Raw genomic sequence first — 24,373 nt, forward strand, 5'->3', positions numbered from 1 at the left:
AAGCCCCAGGGCTCTTTCCTCCCCCCCCCAACCCAGCCTTGGGCCTGGACAGGCCCAATGGAGGCGGCTCACGCCATTTTACCTAGGCTGCAGCTGGGGACGAAAGAGGAAGTGAAGACCCTGCATGGGCATTTTATAGGGAAGCAGGGCATTATGGGAATGGAATACCTGCCTATGACCACCCCCTGGGCTGGGCCCCCCCCTTGGGACCTCCCAGGTGTGGTCTGTGCAGTGGCATTTGGGCCAGCACCCAGCCTAAAGCATCACACACAGTCTCTCCTCACAGGGCTGTGTTCCAAACCCCTCACCAACTTTGTTGCCCTTCTCTGGACTTGTTCCAGCAACTCAACCTCCTTCCTAAACTGAGGGGCCCAGAACTGGACACAGGACTCAAGGTGTGGCCTAACCAGTGCAGTGTACAGGGGCACAATGACCTCCCTGCTCCTGCTGGCCACACTGTTCCTGATGCAGGCCAGGATGCCATTGGCCCTCTTGGCTGCCTGGGCACACTGCAGGCTCATGTTCAGCCTACCATCAACCAGTACCCCCAGGTCCCTCTCTGCCTGGCTGCTCTCAGCCACTCTGACCCCAGCCTGTAGCACTGCATGGGGTTGTTGTGGCCAATGTGCAGAACCTGGCACTTGGATGTGTTCAATCTCCTGCCCTTGGCCTCTGCCCATCTGTCCAGCCTGTCGAGGTCCCTCTGCAGAGCCTCTCTACCCTCCAGCAGATCAACTCCTGCCCCCAGCTTGGTGTCATCAGCACATTTACTGCTGATGGACTCAATGGCCTCATCCAGATCATCAATGAAGATGTTAAAGAGCACAGGGCCCAGCACTGATCCCTGGGGGACACCACTGGTGCCTGGCTGCCAGCTGGCTGTGGCACCATTCACCACCACTCTCTGGGCTCAGCCTCCAGCCAGTTCCTAACCCATCACAGTATGCTCCCATCCAAGCCATGGGCTGAGAGCTTGGCCAGGAGTTTGCTGTGGGGGACGGTGTCAAAGGCCTTGCTGAGGTCCAGGTAGACTACATCAAGTCCAGGTAGATTACATCAAGTCCAGGTACAGTCAAGTCCAGGTAGAGATCATCAAGTCTAACCCCCTGCCAGAGCAGGGCCACACATTCTATCTCAGGTCACAGAGGAATGCATCCACCTGTCCTTTTGTGCTTTGGAAAGTGTTCTCTTGTGGTGCTCAGTGTAAGAGCATTTGCTGTGTTTTTAAGTACACAGCCTACTCCTGTGTAAAAAATTCACCACTTAGAAATGCACCTTCACATTTCTTCCAAGTGCCATGCAAAATCCAAGGCAGGAGTGACTGAGAAACCTGACACAGCCAGGTCATGGCAGAAGAAAACGGTCTGACTGCATTCCTCCCTCCCCTGTTATCATAGAATCATAGAATCAATAAGGTTGGAAGACACCTCAAAGATCATCAGGTCCATCACCCATTGAGCACAGGTGTATGATGAGTTCATATCTTGCAGTCCCAGTGCTGCTGCTGCTGCTCAGTACTGAGTTGTTCAGTTCTCAGTTCTGTTCCCTGATTTTTAGTTATTTTGGCATTTCTTGGTAAAGATAAAACCACAGAATTTGTCATTCTGTATGGTTCATTACAATCACTTTATCACAGCTGTTCTTTACATATTCACTCCCAGAGTCACACACTGTTAGGGGCTGGAAGGGACCTTGAAAGCTCATCCAGTCCAACCCCCCTGCCAGAGCAGGAGCACCTAGAGCAGGTCACACAGGAACACATCCAGGAGGGTTTGGAGTATTTCCAGAGAGGGAGACTCCACAGCCCCCCTGGGCAGCCTGTTCTTAGTGTGTTTGAACTCTCCTCTGCAATTATACTAATTAGACAGTTCCAGCATTGTTTCTCACAGGGCATTGTGCTTCCTTGCAGGCTTTCTTGGCAGATGTCAAGTGATGTGGTGCACAGCTTTGGTTTCTATTTAGAAGTAGGTGTTTATATTTCTTTTAAAGGCAAATAGCTATTTTTAAGTAGAAGTTGGGAGTGATGAGGTGCCACCCCTGGCTCTGCTTCAAAGTTCTCACTGTTTGTAGCCTTCAGTTTCCAGTGACTGCATCTCGGTGCTTTTTGGACAGAACAACCTCATTTGAATTTTTCTTGCCTCTCCAAGCACTTTAAAGTTGTGATCAGTTTGCACAACCATTTTTGATTTGGATTTTGTTGGGGTTTTCCTAAAGAAAAGTGATGCTCCTGCACTCATCCTTTGAACTCTCTTCAGTTTATCAGTATTGGTTTTAAGTTGTAGGCAACAGAGGGGGACACAGCATGCCTGTAGTGGTAGCACTGTTGCACCTGGGAAAGAGCAACCCCGTGTAGCCCTGCAGGTTGGGGTCTGACCTGTTGGAGAGTAGTGAAGGGGAAAAGGATCTGGGGGTCCTAGTGGGTGGTAGGTTGACCATGAGCCAGCAAGGTGCTCTGGTGGCCAAGAAGGCCAATGGCATCCTGGGCTGTGGTTAGTAGATCAAGAGAGGTTCTTCTTTCTCACTACTATTGTGTCCAGTTCTGGGCCCCTCAGGTCAAGAAGGACCTCAGGGAACTGCTTGAAAGAGTCCAGCACAGAGCCACAAAGATGATGAAGGCAGTGGAACATCTTCCTCATGAGGAGAGCCTGAGGGAGCTGAGGGCTCTGGAGCTTGGAGAGGAGGAGCCTGAGGGTGACCTCATTCATGTTGATACAGCTGTGCAGGGTGAGTGCCCAGAGGCTGGAGCCAAGCTCTGCTGGGGGATGCCCAATGCCAGCACAAGAGGCAGTGGTGGAAGCTGAGGCAGAGGAAGTTCCATGGAAACAGGAGGAAGAATTTTTTCCCTGTGAGTGTGACAGAAGCCTGGCACAGGCTGCCCAGGGGGGTTGTGGAGTCTCCCTCTCTGGAGATGTTCCAAACCTGCCTGGCTGTGTTCCTGTGTGACCTGCTCTAGGTGCTCCTGCTCTGGCAGAGGAGTTGGACTGGATGAACTTTCCAGGTCCCTTCCAGCACCTGGCATTCTGTGATTCTGTGATTCTGTGTTTCTCAGCTAAAGCTTTTCTTGCTTATGTGAAAGAGTTGTAGAAAATCTGCTGGCTTGCAACAATGGAGTATGGAACACAGAAGTTGAAAGAGAAGTTGGATAGTGGAACATTCTTCAATATTTTTGGCACTGTTGTGATGGTATCTGGTGGCTAGAAGTTGCCACTGGCTACACTGAAAAATAAGTATGCTACACATTTTTAAAGGTATTTATAGTTGACAGTGAGTATCATTCATGTTGCACAAAACCTGGGAACAAGGAGTTTCCTTTTCCTCTTCAATTTTTTTAAATGAAAGAATCATTGAACCTGTGGGTGCCATGGACAGAGGCACTGAGTGCACCCTCAGCAGGCTTTGCTGATGATGCCAAGCTGTGTGGTGCAGCTGACAGCTGGAGGGGAGGGATCCATCCAGAGGGATCTTGACAGGCTGGAGAGGTGAGCCCATGACAACCTCATGAGGTTCAACAAGACCAAGTGCAAGGTCCTGCAGCTGGCTCAGGGCAATCCCAGGCACTGATATAGGCTGGGCAGGGACTGGCTGGAGAGCAGCCCTGGAGAAAAGGACCTGGGGTGCTGGGGGATGAGAAGCTGGAGCCCCTATTAGAAGAGGGATCTGGACGTGCTGGAAGGTGTCCAGAGAAGGGCCAGGAGGATGAGCAGAGGGCTGGAGCTGCTCTGCTGTGTGGACAGACTGAAGGAGTTGGGGCTGTTCAGTCTGGAGAAGAGAAGGCTCCCAGGTGACCTCATTGTGGCCTTCCAGTATCTGAAGGGGGCTACAAGAAGGCTGGGGAGGGACTGCTCAGGATCTCAGGGAGTGATAGGACTAGGGGGAATGGAATGAAGCTGGAGGTGGGGAGATTCAGGCTGGAGGTGAGGAGGAAGTTCTTCCCCATGAGAGTGGTGAAGCCCTGGAATGGGTTGTCCAGGGAGGTGGTTGGGGCCCTGTCCCTGGAGGTGTTTAAGCCCAGGCTGGCTGAGGCTGTGGCCAGGCTGATCTAGTGTGGGGTGTCCCTGGCCATGGCAGGGGGGTTGGAACTGGATGATCCTTGTGGTCCCTTCCAACCCTGACTGATCCTATGATCCTATGATGCTAAGCTCAACAGGAGCCAGCAGTGAGCACTTGCAGCCCGGAGAGCAAATCACATCCAGTTCTGCAGCAAGAGAAGCAGAGCCAGCAGGGCCAGGGAGGTGATTCTCCCCCTCTGCTCTGCTCTGGTGAGACCACACCTGGAGCGCTGTGTCCAATTCTGGAGCCACTATTCCAGGAAGGATCTGGAGGTGCTGGAAGGTGTCCAGAGAAGGGCCAGGAGGATGAGCAGAGGGCTGGAGCTGCTCTGCTATGAGGACAGACTGAAGGAGTTGGGGCTGTTCAGTCTGGAGAGGAGAAGGCTCTGAGGAGACCTTGTGGCCTTCCAGTATCTGAAGGGGGCTACAAGAAAGCTGGGAAGGGACTTCTCAGGGTGTCTGGGAGTGATAGGACTGTGGGGATGGAGCAAAACTAGAAATGGGGAGATTCAGATTGGATATTAGGAAGAAGTTGTTCCCCCTCAGGGTTGTGAGAGCCTGGCACAGGTTGCCCAGGGAGGTGGTGGAAGCCTCATCCCTGGAGGTTTTGAAGGCCAGGCTGGATGTGGCTGTGAGCAACCTGCTGTAGTGTGAGGTGTCCCTGCTTGTGGCAGGGAAATTGGAACTGGCTGATCCTTGAGGTCCCTTCCAACCCTGACAATTCTGTGATTCGATAAAAACATTAAAAACAGGCTTGAACAATCCTCACTCTCAATACTAGTGGAGGAGGTGATAGAAAGCAGCCCTGTGGAAAAGGACTTGGGGGTGCTGATGGATGAGAAGCTGGGCAGGAGCAGGCAGTGTGAGCTTGCAGCATGGAAGGCCAATGGCAGCCTGGGCTGCATCTCTAGCAGTGTGGCCAGAGATGGAGAGGGGAGATCCTGCCCCTCTGCTCTGCTGTGGTGAGATCTTGCCTTCAAGTGCTGTGTCCAGCTCTGGAGCCCTCCAGATGGGAAGGACATGGACCTGATGGAGAAGGTCCAAAGGGGTGTTCAGCCTGGAGAAGAGAAGGCTCCTGGGAGACCTAATAACAACTTTCAGTACCTGAAGGGGACTACAAGAAGGATGGAGAGAACCTGTTTGCAAAGGCCTGCAGGGACAGGACCAGGGGCAATGGCTTCAAACTAGAGAGGAGCAGATTGAGATTGGATGTTAGGAAGCAGTTCTGCACCATGAGGGTGGTAGAATGCTGGCACAGGTTGCCCAGGGAGGCTCAAGAGGGCTCTGAGAAACCTGTTGAGAATGCCCCTGCTGACTGCAGAGGACGTTGAACTCGATGATCTTCAGAGGTCCCTTCCAACCCAGAGCATTCTCCAATCCTGTGACTCTAGGATAAAATACCTCTGAGAGCTGTCCCTTGCTGTAGTGGTTTCACAGGTAAGGTTTTGAGGCCTGCTAGCCTGTTATGGAACAGTAGCAGTTACGTGTGAAAGTTCTTTCTGCGTGGCAATAGAGCGAAGGAGCCATGCTTTACTCCTTTATCTGAAGGGGTAACTTGCAAGCAATGAAGGATTGATATTGGTTTTCTCTGGTCCTCATAGCTGTGCATGGGGCTCTGCTCTTCATTGTTGTGCAGAGCCCTGTTTTGAAGGGAAACATTCCCATTCATCTGTGTAGCATATGTCCACCAGAGAACCTGAACACATGATTGAGAAGTGACTGTTTCTCCATTCTGCCCATGAAGGATAAGTGTGTGTGGTGGGTGGAAGTTTCCCCTCCAGCATTATTTTGCCAGACCAGCTCAGTCAGAAGCAGGTGAAGCTGTGTTTACAAGCAAGAGCTGCACTCTGCCATGCGATGCAATGAATAGGTACAAAAGAGCCAGGAGTTACAATACTTACAGGGATTTACCATTAGCAGACAACAGGCAAATCCCCTGCTCAGAGACCAGGGAAGCTGTTCCACTGCTCCCCCCTGGTCTAGAGAGAGAAGGAGTGTAGAGAGAGCAGTGGGTTAGACTTAGTGCAGGCCAGCCAAAGTAGGTTATCTCCTCCCAAGCAAAGCAAAACAGCTGAGATCAGAAGAGGAGAAGGAAAGAATTGTTCTGGCACAGCTCCTCTGACTCCAGATATTGACCCAATTAATTTGTTTAGAATAACCTTTTCTTCTCCTTTTCATAGCCAAGAGTGAGTTATTTACATTTTTCTCCTTTTCTGCTCAAAATCTGTAACTAAATTGTAAAGGCACAGCCTAAAGCCACCACAGTGCACAGCTAACCTGTACTGCACAGCTGAAGATGCCTGTGCACAGCCTTCTTTCAGCAGCCACAGTCACAGCTGTGTTCTGGGGAGACTCTACTTGCCTGTGCTCCTCTTTTCAGGCTCTTTAGAATTGTAGGCATGTTGACAAAGTCTTTACTATGCAGTCAGGAGGTGGGAGGGCTGAGGTCAGGCTGGGGTCAGAGTGGCTGAGAGCTGCCAAACAGAGAGGGACCTGGGGGTGCTGATTGACAGCTGCCTAAACATGAGCCAGCAGTGTGCCCAGGTGGCCAAGAGGGCCAATGGCATCCTGGCCTGCATCAAGAGTAGTGTGGCCAGCAGGAGCAGGGAAGTCATTGTGCCCTGTACTCAGCACTGGTTAGGCCACACCTTGAGTCCTGTGTCCAGTTCTGGGCTCCTCAGTTTAAGAAGGATATTGAGACTCTTGAGGGTGTCCAGAGAAGGGCAACAAGGCTGGGGAGAGGCCTTGAGCACAGCCCTGTGAGGAGAGGCTGAGGGAGCTGGGGTTGTTTAGCCTGGAGAAGAGGAGGCTCAGGGGAGACCTCATTGCCCTCTACAACTACCTGAGGGGTGGTTGTAGTCAGGAAGGGGTTGGTCTCTTCTCCCAGGCAAGCAGCACCAGAACAAGAGGACACAGTCTCAAGCTGTGCCAGGGGAAGTTTAGGCTGGAGATGAGGAGAAAGTTCTTCACTGAGAGAGTCATTGGTCATTGGAATGTGCTGCCCAGGGAGGTGGTGGAGTCCCCATCCCTGGAGGTGTTCAAGAGGGGATTGGATGTGGCACTTGGTGCCATGGTCTAGTCATGAGGTCTGTGGTGACAGGCTGGACTCGATGCGCTTTGAGGTCTCTTCCAACCTTAGTGATACTGTGAGACTGTGACACTTCAATTCCAATGGCCAATCTCTCTTTCTGTGAAGAACTTCTTCCTAACATCCAGCCTGAACCTCCCTGAAGGTGTAATCTTTGTATTTCTTCCCATAAATCCTGCATCCCTGTAAAGCTGGCTGCAAAGTTATTGTCTTTGTCTTTCTTCCCTCTCTGCTCCCATGGGAGGCACCTCTCTTATCTTTGGTATTTGTAGTGTGTGGTTATGGCCTGGCCATGGGGGGTTAGGGCAGTCCTGATGGGCCGTGGGAGAGAGAAACAAAGTGAGGCAGTTTGGGCCTGAAACCAGCCCAGTGATGGGGAGGAAGAAAGAGCACTGGGGCCTAAGGTAAACCCCAGGTGAGGGGAGAAAAGGAATACTGGGGTTTAGTTCTGCTTTGGTGGAAGGTTTTGTGTATCTGCTTTGGCTTAATGGGCTTGTGTGTTAAGCCTGGACTGTGAGTATTTTATATGCGCTGCTGTGCTCGCCACTATGTAAAAGTAGCTTTGGAGCTTGTGACTAGCCCTTCCATTTAAACTTTCCAATCCAATCCTTTGTGTGGGTGTTATTCTTTTGCCCCTTTTGGAGCAACAGAGCAATCTGTCTGCTCATTAAACCCTGACAGTTGGTTGCATTCTCAGGAGGTGCTCCCATATCCGAGCAGGTCCTACGGGATAGGTTGGTATTACAGCAATGCAGGATGTGTTCTGCAAGTGTTCTCACACACTGCCACACTTAATGTGCCACAGTCTGTGTCTTGCCCTCTCTGTCTCCCTCTGCCTCAGGGAATTGCAGGAAAAGGCTTGAGAATGGAGAGAAGGCACTGGAGGGTGTGGGGTGTCTCTAAGCCCAGCCAGAGGGATAGTTGCAAGTTCTGTTTCTGCCCTGATGTTTGTGTTGTACAATGGATGGCTCCAACCAGCGCCCTCCATTTCAGCCCAATAGCTACAGGCCTACTCTTCCAGAGCAGTGAAGTCACTGTATGTCTTTCCAGCAGTATGCCATTTGGTGAGTGCATGAATGGAGTCCCCCATGTCCACTCTGCAATCAGATATGGATATTTTCCAGGAGGAGGCTGCTCCTATCACTTGGTGTTGCAAAAGCATCCTGTGAAAATTCCTGAAGGCTTCAGCCTGGCTGGAGTCACACATGCTAAGGGACTGGAGAGGTGTCTGCACACTGTGCTGGCAGCAAGGCAGAAACTCCTTGTGGAAAGCACTGGCAGACACAGTACCTTGGAATGATTGTGAAAGTCTTGAATCAACACACTACAGCTGGCTAAGATGGAAATGAGGGAAAATAAACTGCAAATGCCTTAAGGAAGGCAGCTGAAATAAATCTCTGTGGAGGAAGACCAAGGGCACTGAAGGAGAGTCCTGTTTCTCATGACAGGGACTGATAGAGAGTGCTGAGAAATGGGTGGAGGCTGCTGGATCTGTGCCCTGTCCTATCTCTAAACGCTTAAGCTGGTCTTGAGCATTAGATGCTCATTGTAGTTTATTCTTAAGGCGTATGTAGCACTATGACTTTTGTCTCTTGCCAGTAGTAATCTAATCTCTGAGATTGTTAGGAGCAGAGCATGTGGCAGACTGTCCTATGCTTGAAATGACATTCTTGAATTCAACCTCATGATGAGCTGCCTCTCTAACATTGTGTGTGGCAGCATAACCAAACCAATCTCTACACCATCACCTCAGAAGAGGTCGCCACTTGAATAGTAAGTAGTGGAGGCAGACTAGAAAAGCAGCTTCCTTGATGTGTCCCAAGAAAAATGCTGACAATGGAGTAGGTAATAGGAGTGCCATGATGGTTTTGATCCAGTTTATGCTGATGATATCATATGTGCTGACAGCTTCTTTTTTCTTCTTCTGAGGGTGGGGACAGGAAGCAGTAGAAAAAGGTTCAGTTGGTTGAGCTGACTGCTCAGAAAAGCTAAGGAGATAATCCCAGAGACACTGCAGTCTTTAGCTGGCCCTATGTGATGGTTTAGCACCAGGGCTAACCTGCTGCTGCCCACCACAAACCTGAGGGAAAGTGACACACACAGCTCAGGGCTGAGACAAAGAGTTTAATGTAACATGAGGTATCTTAAGCACAATGCACAATTGCTTCAGCTAATAAACTAATTAATCTAATAACACAATGCATGATTACCTGAGCTCAGCCTATTTGCAGAAGCAGTACAGTGAAATACACAGGGGAGAAAGCAGCATAAAACAGAAACCCAAAGCCAGAGCTACCCAACTCCCACCCGTTCCACTGCCATGCCTGCAGGAAAGAGCCAACACCCAAGGACCCAGAGCCCAGAAGCAACAACTGGAACAGGCAGCCTCCCATGTTGCAATCTGAACTTTAATCTCCATCATACTTTGCTCCATCCAGGACTTTCATTTTTGAAGCTGGCATGACTGCAGCATGGTTGGATAACAGCAGCAGGTTCAATTCAATTCATTACATTCTCCACCCCTTATTCTATGCTATCTGCATCATGTCCAGCAGCAACCAGCATCAGACAATAGACATCATAGGTCTGTCCATTCTCAAAGTGAGATCACTTTGCAGTACACAGGGGACTGCTCACTGCAGATGCTCTGGAGCTCCACTCTGTTCCAGTACAGTCTGGATCAGTCCATGACCAGTCTAAATGGTGGGGCTGTGTTTCCATCCCTGGGGCAGTCAAATCCAGTGACTCCTTCCACCCCTCCAAACGAAAGCAAACTGTGGCTTGCATTCCAGTGCTCAGCTTCCCACACATGCATGAGTGCAGCTCCCTCTGTCACACCACAAATGCAGACAGGTTCCACATCCAAGATGTCAGTTCCATACAGTCCAATAAACCCAACTGTCCCTCTTCTCAATCTGGTTGGAAGCAGGGCCCCTCTAATTCTGACTGCAATCACTTGCCTCTTGTGAAGATGCTTTGGGAGCCCTTTCAGAAGAATCAGAAGCAGTATCAGCTTGTCTGCTCTTCTTGGGTGATTGGGGGCTCCCTGTTCAAGGCCATTATGTTATCAGTGCAGTACACTAGCTCCATGTGGCATCAGTTGCATGATGGGTAGAGGAGGCTCTCCCTTTAAACATCCAGCCCAGCATTTGGGGTGCCCTCCTGGAAAGGGCACATCAGTGTAGTATGTGCCCCTCCTTAAATTTTACAGCAGCATATTCACGCTGAAGCGACTGCCTCCCTTGGTTTGAAGCTTGTTCACTAGGTAGAAGCCATATTTGCTTAACTGTAGGTAAAAAGAACCTGGCTTCTAACGCTGTAGGCAGATGGAGAAGTGGAAGACTGCTAGAGACCAACAGTGTGGAAGGCCGGTGATGACAAATTACTCCCTGAGCAGTGCTATGAACATCAGTTGGGAAGCACAAGAGACGGAAATGCTCACTGCCCCTCCTTTGGGCATGCACCTTCCAGGAAGGCAGATGACATCTTAGGCCAGAAGAAAAGCCTGGCTGGACTGCTTAGATTTTAGCAAATACATGACGTGAATGCAGCTACAGGGAAGCAGTGGTGTGATAATAGTGTTGCTTCACTCTGCCCTGTAGGATGTTTATGCTATATGACCAGAGGCTCTCAAGTTCTCTGTTGACTATGGGAGAAACAAATCATAGAATCATAGAATCAGTAAGGTTGGAAAAGACCTCAAAGATCAAGTCCAACTTGTCAACCAACACCTCATGACTAACTAAACCATGGCTCCAAGTGCCACATCCAATCCTTTTTGAACACCTCCAGGGAGAGGTGTTCAGAAAGAGAGATTGGCCATTGGAATTGAAGTATCACAGTATCACCAAGGTTGGAAGAGACCTCAAAGATCATCCAGTCCAACCTGGCACCACAGACCTCATGACTAGACCATGGCACCAAGTGCCACATCCAATCCCTCTTGAACACCTTCGGGGATGGTGACTCCACCACCTCCCTGGGCAGCACATTCCAATGGCCAATCTCTCTTGCTGGGAAGAACTTTCTCCTCACCTCCAGCCTAAACTTCCCCTGGCACAGCTTGAGACTGTGTCCTCTTGTTCTGGTGCTGGTTGCCTGGGAGAAGAGACCAACCCCTTCCTGACTACAACTTCCGTTCAAGGAGTTGTAGAGAGCAAGAAGGTCTCCCCTGAGCCTCCTCTTCTCCAGACTAAGCAACCCCAGCTCCCTCAGCCTCTCCTCACAGGGCTGTGCTCCAGACCCCTCCCCAGCTTTGTTGCCCTTTTCTGGACACATTCAGGTGTCTCAATGTCCTTCTTAAATTGGGGGGCCCAGAACTGGACACAGGACTCAAGGTGTGGCCTAACCAGTGCTGAGTACAGGGCAGAATGACTTCCCTACTCCTGCTGGCCACACTATTCTTGATGCAGGCCAGGATGCCCTTGGCCTTCTTGGCTACCTGGGCACACTGCTGGCTCATGTTCAGCTGCTGTCAACCAGTACCCCCAGGTCCCTTTCTGCCTGGCAGCTCTCAGCCACTCTGACCCCAGCCTGTAGCACTGCATGGGGTTGCTGTGAGCAAAGTGCAGCGCCTGGCACTTGTTGAATGCATGCCGGGTGCGACCCGCTCCGGGGACAGCGGGAGGTGGGGGGTTTGGCTGGGGTGGTACAACTGTCAAATCTATTTGGAAGATGTATCTGGTTTATTTTTTCAGGAGGTATTTTGTTCAGAATATGCCTCCACTGTGCTTCTTGGGAAATACAAAAGTGTTTAAAGACAAACAAAGCTGCTGCTTGGTTTTCTTGTTATTACTGTACACAAGCATCAAGTTGTGCCAACTGCCTTAGGCAGAATTCTTCCTGTGGCTCTTGCCAAGTCATTGCATGCTTTTGTCCTGCTCTTGGGGCTGAGTCACTGAAAAGATAACTCCATAGCCACCACATCCCATGCTAGATAGTCCTCATTTTTACCTTAAACATTCCTATTCATGATTCTCTTCACTATTTTTTTCACCATTGGGTCTATTAGACATCAGAATAATGTCCCAAGGGAGGTGGTGGATTCCCCTACATTGGACTGTTTCAAGGCCCAGCTTCACAGGGTCCTGGGTCTGTATTCTTACCCTGAAAGGTTGGACTGGATGATCCTTGAGGTCCCTTTCAACCTGGTATTCTGTGAATCTGTGATTTCTCATTTCAATAATCACATGGAGGAAGCTGCATGCATGACAGCCATACAAAATGTTCTCTCTTCACCATGTCTATTGAAAACAGGAGTTTGTGGGTAGGCTTCATTGATGATCGGGATGAGGGGGTCGAGTCAGTCATCAGCAAGTTTACAGATGACACCAAGTTAGGAGCAGATGTTGGTCAGTGAGAGGGTAGAAGGGCTCTGCAGAGGGACCTCGACTGACTGGACAGATGGGCAGAGTCCAACAGGATGGCATTCAACAAGTCCAAGTGCCAGGGGCTGCACTTTGGCTACGGCAACCCCATGCAGAGCTACAGGCTGGGGTCAGAGTGGCTGAGAGCTGCCAAACAGAGAGGGACCTGGGTGTGCTGATTGACAGCTGCCTGAATATGAGCCAGCAGTGTGCCCAGGTAGCCAAGAAGGCCAATGGCATCCTGGCCTGCATCAGGAATAGTGTGGCCAGCAGGAGCAGGGAGGTCATTGTGCCCTGTGCTCAGCACTGGTTAGGCCACACCTTGAGCCCTGTGTCCAGTTCTGGGCCCCTCAATTTAAGAAGGACATTGAGAGACTTGAAGGTGTCCAGAGAAGGGCAACAAGGCTGGGGAGAGGCCTTGAGCACAGCCCTGTGAGGAGAGGCTGAGGGAGCTGGGGTTGCTTAGCCTGGAGAAGAGGAGGCTCAGGGGTGACCTCATTGCCCTCTACAACTACCTGAAAGGTGGTTGTAGCCAGGAAGGGGTTGGTCTCTTCTCCCAGGCAAGCAGCACCAGAACAAGAGGACACAGTTTCAAGCTGCACCATGGGAAGTTTAGGCTGGAGGTGAGGAGAAAGTTCTTCACCGAGAGAGTTGTTAGCTATTGGGATGTGCTGCCCAGGGAGGTGGTGGAGTCCCCATCCCTGGAGGTGTTCAAGAGGGGATTGGATGTGGCACTTGGTGCCCTGGTCTAGTCATGAGGTCTGTGTTGATAGGTTGGACTTGATGATCTTTGAGGTCTCTTCCAACCTTAGTTATACTGTGAGACTGTGATACTGTGGCTTTTGGATTTGTCTTCCAGGTATGTAGGGGAATAGGTGGCTCTAGCATGTGTGCATAAATACAGTCTGTGGTTGGTTGGTATCACAGTTCATACTCTATGCACACCACAGTATTTTTATGTCATAATATTAACGTTCTAAGAGTGGTGTGTGATGCAAGGACAATACTATTTTAAGACAAAGAATGAAAATGGGAACTAGATACTGTATTGTTTCTCCTGTATTCCCACTTGTTGGTTTAAACCCCTAACTGCTTTATACAGTACAACAAGATGTTTCAGCTTTGTAGCATTTTATTCCTTTGGGAGCAGTCTGGCCCAGTCTAGTTCTGTGAATTCACATCAATAGAAATACCACATGGACTTTTATGTCCACCTGGCTGTGTACTCTGAGCTTCTAGAGCAATGTGCTTCCAGTCATGTACTTTCAGCTGAGCTGCAAGCCCAGTGCAGAAAGACTTTCATCACGCGTAATCAAATGTTGCAGCTCTGGGGTAGAAAGGTTGGGAAAAGCAAGTAACCAACAGAGCTGTGCCCTATGCTTGATGAAACAGAAACCACAGCAGTATTGTTTTCAGTGAGCATCTAGTCAAATAAATTATGTGAGAAACTAATTTCCCTGAGAAACCAATCATAGTTTTTGCCAGCATTTCAGCAGTTTGAGTAAGGAGGTAGTCCAAGATTCTGCTGTGTCCTCTAACTGGGGCTGTGATTCTACTGACTGAGCTTTCTCCTGTCCATTCTCCGCTATGAGAAATGAGACAACAGAGTGAACATCAGAAAGCAGCACTGAATGATGCTATTAGAAAGAGAAGCTTCCTGTAATGTTGTTTGTATTTGCTAAATGGGACACAATGCCCTGAGGCTGATGCTTTCTTTGCTGCTGTTACAGGAGATCCACCGGCGCTTTGAGAACGCTCCTGACACAGCCAAGACAAAGGCTCTGCAGACTGTTATTGAGATGAAGGTAAATGCTTGCACGTGGGCTGCAGGAGTTTGTTCTCTGGCAAATGGGTTATCAGAGGAAAGGTGACTACCAAATGCCATCTGCTTCTGTCAGCCTTCTCATTTAAAGTCACCTTTTTTTTAACATCTGTTTTAATTATTGATCTATTAAGAGGCAGAGCTGCTATCTGCCACAGCAGAAACCTGCCTGCTGTCTGCCTGCAGCAGCATCTACAGCTCTGTCAGTGTAGTGGTTTCAGCCTTAACTGGGAGTTAAGAGCTCAGATGGGGGCAAGGCTGAGAATCTCTCCTCTGCTCCCCCCTCCTCCCTCCCAACAGAGAGGAGAAAAAAGGAAAGAGAAGGAGCAAATCCACCAGGCAATGATTTGGAGTCAGCCTGGAAGCAGAGAGGTAAAGAGTTTTCTTTAAACAATATATATATATAACAATAACAGGTAAGGTTCACAAGGGCAAGGAACAGGGATGGATGGGAGGAGGGGAAAAAAACAAGAATACAAAACCAGTCTCTCTCTGAAGAGGCATGGAGGCAGCAGGGAGAAGGATCAGGCCCAACCACATGGCAGGAGAGCAGGAGGGCAGCTGCTGTAGCTCTCATCCAGGAGAGGCAGGAGCCAAAAGGAGAACTAATGGCTCCAATGCCTTCCCTTTTATACCCTAGCTGGGCAGGGAGGGGGAAGTGGAACAGACTCAGCTTCCCAAAGGGAAAACACCCTGCAGGGAGGGCAAAGCACTCACAAGCCCTCCCTGCTTTGTTTTTCAGAATGGGCATATACCCACCACAGTCAGTTAGCCAAGAGTCCATTGTATTACAAGGATGGGAAGGGGAAGGATGGATTAGTGAGGGTTTGTGATTAGGTGGGTTACTTTCTATTCCTAGAACCAGTATGGAAATACTGCTTTGCATTCTGTGTGTCAACAAAGCCAGCAAACTGCAAAGTCAAAGTCCATGTAAAGAACGGATCATACAGCTAGAAAGAAGCCTGCCTGGCAGCATAAGCCTGACTTATCTACCTGAATTTGTGATTGCATTCTTCAATTGTTAACTCAAGCATCTTAATGGAGCAATGGCAATTTGCCAAGAGCTCAGGAGCTGCAACTGGAGCTTGTGGTTTGTGTAGCTTTATCCAATTGTATTTTGTACATTCCATAATGTGGATCCTGCAGGCTTTGGGCAAATACAGTTACAACATTGGAGGCTGTCTTTGCAAACTATTGTCTTCATTTACATATCCTCTCTTTCTCCCTTCTTCTTTACCTTGGCCTTTTTCTTTTCCTTATTCCCCCCCCCCCCCCCCCCTTCCAACCCTTTTTGTCCTATCTTAATGTTTTCCATAGTCATTTCCTAACTTTCTAGGTGCATTCCTGTGTGACCTGCTCTAGGTGCTCCTGCTCTGGCTGGGGGGTTGGACTGGATGAGCTTTTGAGGTCCGTTCTAGTCCCTAGCATTCCTTGATGTTCCTGCTCTGGAGCCTTTAATTTAGTGTCTTTCTTCTGTTGTCAAAAATGAAGCAGATCTGACTAGGTCTTACTAACAGTTCCTTAGAAAAATCTTCTCTCACAAAGGAAAACCTGTATGTGAAAATGCTTCCTTCAGCTGTGCTTTGATTATCAGACCAAAAAAATGCATGAAGGATTGGCCTAGGCAAGAATGGAGAGAAGCTTCAGATCTTAACCTGTATTTCAGGAAAGACAAAATGGTTTTGAGAAAGGAACTGAAAAATAGATTGCAACTTATAAATGCATGTCCATGCTGAGGGAAGTCTGTGCTTTATGAATCTGTTCCTGCTCTTCCTAAGGCAAAAGACTTCCAAAGCAGCAGTGGACCAAGTAGACTGGAAACCTCTTTTAGGCCACACCTCGGAGTCCTTTGTCCAGTTCTGGGCTCCTCAGTTTAGGAAGGAGGTTGACTTGCTGGAACGAGTCCAGAGAAGGGCAACAAAGTTGGTGAGGGGTTTGGAACACAGCCCTATGAGGAGAGACTGAGGGAGCTGGGGCTGCTTAGCCTGGAGAGGAGGAGACTCAGGAGAGACCTCATTGCTGTCTACAACTACCTGAAAGGAGGTTGTAGCCAGGAGGGGGTTGGTCTCTTCTCTCAGGCAACCAGCACCAGAACAAGAGGACACAGTCGCAGGCTGTGCCAGGGGAGGTTTAGGCTGGAGGTTAGGAAGAAGTTCTACACAGAGAGAGTGATTGCCCATTGGAATGGGCTGCCTGGGGAGGTGGTGGAGTCACCATCACTGGAGGTGTTCAGGAGGAGACTTGATGGGGTGCTTGGTGCCATGGGTTAGTTGTTTGGGTGGGTTGGATTGGTTGATAGGTTGGACTCGATGCTCTTGAAAGTCTCTTCCAACCTGGTGTGGTGTGGTGTGGTCTGGTCTATTCTATTCTATTCTATTCTGTTCTGTTCTATTCTCTGATCATGCTGCTAAACTATGAGGATAATGGTAGATTGGCTTCCCTGATTTGTCAGCCAAGGGAATGTTTGTTATGTGGTATGTATCACAGTATCACAGTATCACTTAGGTTGGAAAGGACCTCGAGGATCATCGAGTCCAACCTATCAACACAGACCCCATGACTAGACCATGGCACCAAGTGCCAAGTCCAATCTCCCCTTGAACGCCTCCAGGGTCGATGACTCCACCACCTCCCTGGGCAACCCGTTCCAATGCCGAACGACTCGCTCGGTGAAGAACTTCCTCCTCACCTCGAGTCTGAACCTCCCCTGGCGCAGCTTGAGACTGTGTCCCCTTGTTCTGGTGCTGGTTGCCTGGGAGAAGAGGCCAACTCCCTCCTGGCTACAACCACCCTTCAGGTAGTTGTAGAGGGCAATAAGGTCACCCCTGAGCCTCCTCTTCTCCAGGCTAAACAATCCCAGCTCCCTCAGCCTCTCCTCATAGGGCTGTGCTCAAGGCCTCTCCCCAGCCTTGTTGCCCTTCTCTGGACACGCTCAAGTGTTTCAATGTCCTTCTTAAACTGAGGAGCCCAGAACTGGACACAGTACTCAAGGTGCGGCCTAACCAGAGCAGAGTACAGGGGCACTATGACTTCCCTGCTCCTGCTGGCCACACTATTCCTAATGCAGGCCAGTATGCTATTGGCCCTCCTGGCCACCTGGGCACACTGCTGGCTCATATTCAGGTGGCTGTCGATCAGCACACCCAGGTCCCTCTCTGTTTGGGAGCTCTCCAGCCACTCCGACCCCAGCCTATAGCTCTGCGTGGGGTTGCCGTAGCCAAAGTGCAGCACTCGGCACTTGGACTTGTTGAAAGCCATCCCATTGGACTCTGCCCATCTTTCCAGTCGGTCAAGGTCCCTCTGCAGAGCCTTTCTACCCTCTAATTGACTAACATCTGCCCCTAACTTTGTGTCATCTGCAAACTTGCTGATGACTGACTCTACCCCTTCATCCAGATCATCAACGAATATGTTGAAGAGGACAGGGCCCAGCACTGATCCCTGGGGGACACCACTGGTGACTGGCCTCCAGCTGGATGCGGCACCGTTCATGACCACTCTCTGGGCCCGGCCCTCCAGCCAGTTCCTAACCCAGCACAGAGTGTAATGGTCCAAGCCATAAGCTGACAGCTTAGTCAGCAGTTTGCTGTGGGGGACGGTGTCAAAGGCCTTGCTGCAGCCCAGGCAGACCACATCCACAGCCTCCCCACATCCACCAGGCGGGTCACCTGATCATAGAAAGAGATCAGGTTGGAGAGGCAGGATCTGCCCTTCCTGAATCCATGTTGGCTGGACCTGAGCCCTTGGCCATCCTTCAGGTGTGCAGTTATTGCCGCCAGGATAATCTGCTCCATCACTTTCCCTGGCACTGAGGTCAGGCTGACCAGCCTGTAGTTTCCAGGTTCCTCCATCCGACCCTTCTTGTGGATGGGGACCACGTTGGCCAGTTTCAGTCACCTGGGACCTCACCAGTGAGCCAGGACTGGAGGAAAATGATGGAGAGTGGCCTAGCTAGCACATCTGCCAGCTCTCTCAGCACCCTAGGATGGATCCCATCTGGTCCCATGGACTTGTGGATATTCAAGTGGCTCAGCAGGTCCCGAACTAACTCCTCATGGATTTCCAGGGTATTACTCTGCTCCCCGACCCCAACGCCCAGCTCCGGAGACCACTCGTCCTGAACTCCTGCCTTGCTGTTAAACATTGAGGCAAAGAAGGTGTTCAGGACCTCAGCTTTATCCTCATCCTCAGTAACTGTGTTCCCCTGTATGAGCCAGAATCCTTATAAGGTCCTTTATCCATGCATAATTAGACTGTCCACTCCAAACCATGTTGCTGAATCTTTTCCTTGATTAGGGTGTTTGCTATGTTGTCCATTTGTGACCTTACTTAAATTAGTGGTAGCAACAACCCTTATTTTTTCTTTTTTTGCTCATTTGCTCATTTAATCAGAATTAAATTTCTCTGATTAATCATAGAATCACAGAATGGTGCAGGCCAGAAGGAATCTCCAAAGGTCATCCAGTCTGACCTCCCCACAGTCAGCAGGGACATTCTCAACTAGATCAGGATGCCAGGGCCTCATCGAGCCTCACCTTGAAAATCTCCAGGGAAGGGGCTTCCACCACCTCCCTGGGCAGCCTGTTCCAGTGTTCCACCACCCTCATAGTAAAGAACATGTTTTTAAAATCCCATCTCAATCTGCTCTTCTGAAGTTTGAAGCCATTGCCCCTGCTCCTGTCCCTGCAGGCCTTTGCAAACAGTCTCTGCATCCTTCTTGTAGGCCCCTGTCAGGTTCTGGGAAGTTGCTCTTAGGACTGTCTGGAGCCTCCTCTTCTTATGCTGACTAAGGCACCTTTATCGCCTGCATTTATTCATCATACACTGTGTTCCTGCCACTAGCCATGTTTTCTCTAAGTACTTCACTCTTCCTTTCCTTGGAAGGTATAAAATGATTGAAAACTTAGTACTGGAGCACTGGGCCAGACGCTGTGTAAAGGCTTCTATCCTGACTGCTGTAGGGAGGAGTAAATATCAAGGGGAGTTACATGTCCCACTAATTACTTCTTTTCCTTTTAAACTCCAGTAGCATGTTAACAAATCATCTAACTGTATCTTTATCTGTCTCTTCTAATCATTTCCAGGACTCCAAAATTTCTTCCATGGAGCGTGGCCTGCGGGATTTGGAAGAGGAGATTCAGATGTTGAAGTCCAATGGGGCTCTGAGCACAGAGGAGCGTGAAGAGGAGATGAAGCAAATGGAGGTGTACAGGAGCCACTCCAAATTCATGAAAAACAAGGTACTGAGCAAACCAATGATGGTAGGAGGATAAACTGCACTGAGTGAGCAGAGGAGACAACATCTCACACTCCAGCAAAGTGCCCTTTCTGGTGTTAGGAAACAGAATGTTGTTGGTATTCTGCCATGAAGCCACTAAAATAACTTAAAGATGTTTACCAGAATTTTAAATTCCAACCTGAAGATATTATAATGGTGACCTGGTAAGGCCAGTGGCCCCAATCCTGCTCTGACTGTCACACCTGGCTTTCCTTGGTAGCTAAGGGATTTCATATCTATCTTTACACTATTGCTAATCCACTGTAGTTTTAGGTTCCATTTGCTCTAGGTCTTTTCAAATGTAGTCCATTTTAATGTAGTCCACTTTAAAAGGTGGCTTCTTCATGCAACTGTTGTACTACAACACTTAGTCTTTGTGTTATGCAAGGACTGAAAAGAGCATGAACCATCACTGGAATGCTTTCCATTGCATTGGAGTCAGAATGGGAGTAGATTCACCAGCAGTGGTGGTGCCAACATTAATTTACGGCATTGGGAACACAGAAGAAATACAGCAGTGAGGTCTAAAGAATGGCAAGGACTGCTGAGCTGACTGTAGCCAAAAGTCAGTTCATTCTTTCCTTCTCCCAAATAAATGTTTCTCAGTCTTTTAGTGCATCCTAAAATTTTCTAATGGTGATTGAGTCCTCCTGTTACAGTAAATTTGGGTATATTGTGAGCAGTCCTGGTTTCCTTAGTTAGCTTTGGCACACTCCCTGCAAGCAGTGTACAAATCTCTGGGAAAGAGGTCAGAAATTACTCTCCTAGGTCCTGAACAATTGTGACCTGCTGCATCTGTACAGAGGTCAGAAATTACTCTCCTAGGTCCTGAACAATTGTGACCTGCTGCATTTGTACAGAGGTCAGAAATTACTCTCCTAGGTCCTGAGCAATTGTGACCTGCTGCATTTGTACAGAGGTCAAAGATTTCTCTCCTAGGTTCTTAACAATTGTGACCTGCTGCATCTGTACAGAGGTCAGAAATTACTCTCCTAGGTCCTGAACAATTGTGACCTGCTGCATTTGTACAGAGGTCAAAGATTTCTCTCCTAGGTTCTTAACAATTGTGACCTGCTGCATTTGTACAGAGGTCAGAAATTACTCTCCTAGGTCCTGAACAATTGTGACCTGCTGCATCTGTACAGAGGTCAGAAATTACTCTCCTAGGTCCTGAACAATTGTGACCTGCTGCATCTGTACAGAGGTCAGAAATTACTCTCCTAGGTCCTGAACAATTGTGACCTGCTGCATTTGTACAGAGGTCAGAAATTACTCTCCTAGGTCCTGAACAATTGTGACCTGCTGCATTTGTACAGAGGTCAGAAATTACTCTACAAAGTCCTGAACAATTGTGACCTGCTGCATTTGTTCTGCTTGAGATTACTTGTCAAAGGGGAGGAAAAAAGCAAATATGCTGGGGAAAGTTGCTTGGAGCTTGTTCCTTGCCCTGAAGCAGAAGTGCACAGTAAGTCTGTTTCCTCCACTTGCCACAAGCCAGCTCACTGATGCACCTCAAGATAATGACATCTGTTCTGTTTTAATTTTGCCCTCTATCCTGCTGGGTTACTTCTAGGAACTGAAGGGCACCCCTGCAAATTAAGAATGGAGAGATGATTGTAGGACCCTCTCCTTCCATCCTTTCTGCTTTACTTCTCCCTTTGTTAGCAGCTCTTCAGTTTCTCCTTCTCACCCTCTGTGTGCCTAGAGTTCAGTTCAGCTGCTCCATTCTGGATCTCTGACATCTCTTGCCTCTGCTCATTTTTCTCCTGCTCCTTTTTGAGTTCCTCCTTTTTGATAACTATTCACTCATGCCTCATAGCCAGCTCCAGTCCTGTTATCTTGCTCTCCTGCCTTGGTCTGTAACTGCACAACATTTCTTTCCCCCCCCACCCCCCAGTATTTTATTGTAGTCATCTGTGGCTGTACCTTGACAATTAACTTTTCCTCTTAAGCTGAAAAATGTCCTTTTCCTGTCCTAATTTCTAATTGTTGAGTGAAGTGTCCAGTGGTTGACATGTATGAACATACAGATATATGTATGATGTATCTAAATAGATAAGCATACATCTTTGTTTCATAATCACATTTTTGTCTGGCAGCCTATATGCAATTACAGAGCCATGAAACTCTTGAGAAGACTTAACGAAGCACAGAAGAGAAAACGAGTGAACAGCACTGACCTTTCTGTCCAGTTCTTTGTCACTTTCAGGCCCTTGGATTGAAACAGGCTAACTAGCAGCTGGCAAATGCTAAAGATTTAAAAGCATAACAATGTCGTGACAGGTAGAGCAACTGAAGGAAGAGCTAAGTGCCAAAGAGGTTCAAGGGGAGGACCTGAAAAAAAGAGTGGCTGGTCTCCAGACCGAGGTCTCTGCAGTAAGATTTATCTTTTGTGTGCAGTGGCCATTCACTGGGGCTTGCTAGCTTTCTGGGTAGCTTTTCTTACCTCCTTTACGGGCTGATCTAACAGTAGAACTAACAGCCTGCTCAGCCTGGGAGCTGCCTTTGTTCACATGGGTTTGGTGTCCCTAACATCGTTCCGATCTGCTCGGTTAGCGGTGTGTAGCGGTTCGAGCTGCTGCAGCAGTAACTTCCTTTTCTCTACTAAAGCAGATTTTCCCAAGTATTCAGCACCCATTTTGGCACCAGACTTGCCAAGAGATTTGTTTTCCCTCCTTGAAAAATAATAAATACATTGAAATCGTGCTGAAGCCTCTTAACATTCTTGCACAAAACAATAACAGAAGCTGGATGCTGAACACTTCTCAAAGTGGATTGTTTAACTTTAGCAGCATGTAGTTAGGTTGTTCTTTCCCTGTGAAACTGCTGCTTTTGCTGGCTGGTCCTAGTGTCTCACTGAGGAGAGAGATGTGAACACTTAATGCTGTCCTAACTTTTCTTGCATCATGGAACAGTACACCCTGCATGTTTCCTCAGGAGCTTTAGCACACTGGCAGTAGGGGCTTGCAGCTCTGAAGTGGAGATTTCCAGGGATAACGATCCCAGGGTGCTACTTGGGAATGTTAATGAAATGTGGTTGGGTTTAGGTGAGAGCATTTCACCCAAACAGAAGTGTTTAGGGAAAACATCTCACAGTGTCACAGTATCAGTCAGGGTTGGAAGGCACCACAAGGATCATCTAGTTCCAACCCCTCTGCCATGGGCAGGGACACCCCACACTAGATCAGGCTGGCCACAGCCTCATTCAGCCTGGGCTTAAACACCATCTCTTCTGAGATGACCCCCAAAAGAATTTCTTTTCCAAGAAAGGCCAAACTGATTTGAGAAAGTTTCCCTATGCTGCAGTCTCCCCACCCACCGGAGGAGATCATGTCAGCTCAAACTTGCAAGGAAGCTTTTTCTTTTCTCTACCCCAGGAAACATAACTAGCAGCAAATAGTTCATCTCTCCCCAGCCATTCTGCTGTGCCTAGCAGTCCTGTGGAACTGGTTGTATCACCCAGGGGTTGACAGCAGGAATGTATTCTTGACATCCATACTTTTGTGCCTAATTTAAACAGGTGGTACAATATTTCTGTGGACATACTTTTAGTAAAAATATGAAACCCAATCCAGCCCAGTATGTTAGAACTAAGTGGGCAATAAACTTCTGAATAGTTCTGTAACTTCTTCTCATACTCCTTCCCATTATTCCATTTGAAAAGGTTAGTTTGTGTAAGGTTTTTTGAGATTCATGTCCTCTTTCTTCTGCTCTCCTTCTTCCTTGTCTCCTCAGGTACACTGTTTCCCACTGAACACAGGAGTCCTTTGTGACCTCTTTTAATCACAGAATCACAGAATTAGTGAGCCTGAAATAGATCATCAAACCCAGCCTCTGACCTAAGACCACCACAGTGACCAGACCATGGCACTGAGTGCCACATCCAGTGTGGCCTTAAACACCTCCAGGGACGGTGACTCCACCACCTCCCTGGGCAGCACATTCTATACTTTCTTTAATTGCCCAATGAAATAGTGTTGTGAAGATAAAACCACATTTACCTAAGCCTTCCCTCATATATGATATGAGGGTAACAGTGAAATATTTTTTTCTGGGAGGTGTGCTAGAGGCAAACCAGGAAGTTGGTTGTAAACTTGGATGTGAGTCTACAGTTAGATTTTCCTGTCCTCTTTCATTTTTTGCCCCCGTTAGGCTTACATTAAAATGATCCTGGGTGATGATTGCACTCAGAATGAGATCTCATAGAATTCCAGTGCTTTACTTTTGCCATTTGTAACTGCTCATCTTTTTTAAATGGTCATCCAAGCTACATCTGTTAAAGTAACCAGGCATTTCCATGCTGATTTCATTCACTCAGTGACACCTAGGAAATTGCTCTCAACCAAGTGCAAGTCCACACCCAGTTTTCCTGTTGTTTGATGTAGGTTTGCTCCTGCTTTAGGGAGCTCCCATCCATGAAAAGGTATTTCTTGGAAGATTTAGATGTTGCTCTTGTAAACAGTGGGAAATGTAAAGGAGTCTTTACAGACTCTGTAAGCACAAGGCTGGATTGATGGATGGATCTCCATCATGAGGATGGAGAGGTGGATGGCAGCTCACTGTTTTGCCCGTTTCAAAGCAAACATCATGCTTCTTGGAGAGACCTGTAGGTATCTCATCTTTTCTGACATTACAGGGGGAGGAGACTTTCTCATTACAGTTCTGCTTCATCTTCCTTAAAAACTTAACCCCTGCTCAGTAACCAGTCTGGGGCCAGTCCTTTGAAATATGACTGAGAGCAGACTGACTGGTAGAAAGAGCCCCTCTTGA

At 48.6% G+C, this 24,373-nt stretch overlaps 1 protein-coding gene across 10 annotated transcripts in view; it reads left to right on the plus strand.

Annotated features, from left to right (window-relative positions):
* ERC1 (ELKS/RAB6-interacting/CAST family member 1) overlaps positions 1–24,373 on the plus strand; it is a 435,845-nt gene that overhangs the window by 109,657 nt on the left and 301,815 nt on the right. For 6 of the 10 annotated variants that reach the window (XM_068141805.1, XM_068141804.1, XM_068141809.1 and 3 more), the window contains exons 4-6: positions 14,234–14,308; positions 19,410–19,565; positions 21,887–21,970. In XM_068141805.1, the coding sequence (XP_067997906.1) occupies positions 14,234–14,308; positions 19,410–19,565; positions 21,887–21,970 (315 nt within the window). The remainder of the gene's footprint in view (positions 1–14,233; positions 14,309–19,409; positions 19,566–21,886; positions 21,971–24,373) is intronic. The other 4 variants (XM_068141808.1, XM_068141810.1, XM_068141814.1 and 1 more) reach the window with 1 other exon arrangement.

This window comes from Melanerpes formicivorus, unplaced genomic scaffold (assembly GCF_026170545.1).
Source record: "Melanerpes formicivorus ecotype bairdi unplaced genomic scaffold, bMelFor1.0.p_v2 SCAF_8, whole genome shotgun sequence".
Lineage (NCBI taxonomy): Eukaryota > Metazoa > Chordata > Aves > Piciformes > Picidae > Melanerpes > Melanerpes formicivorus.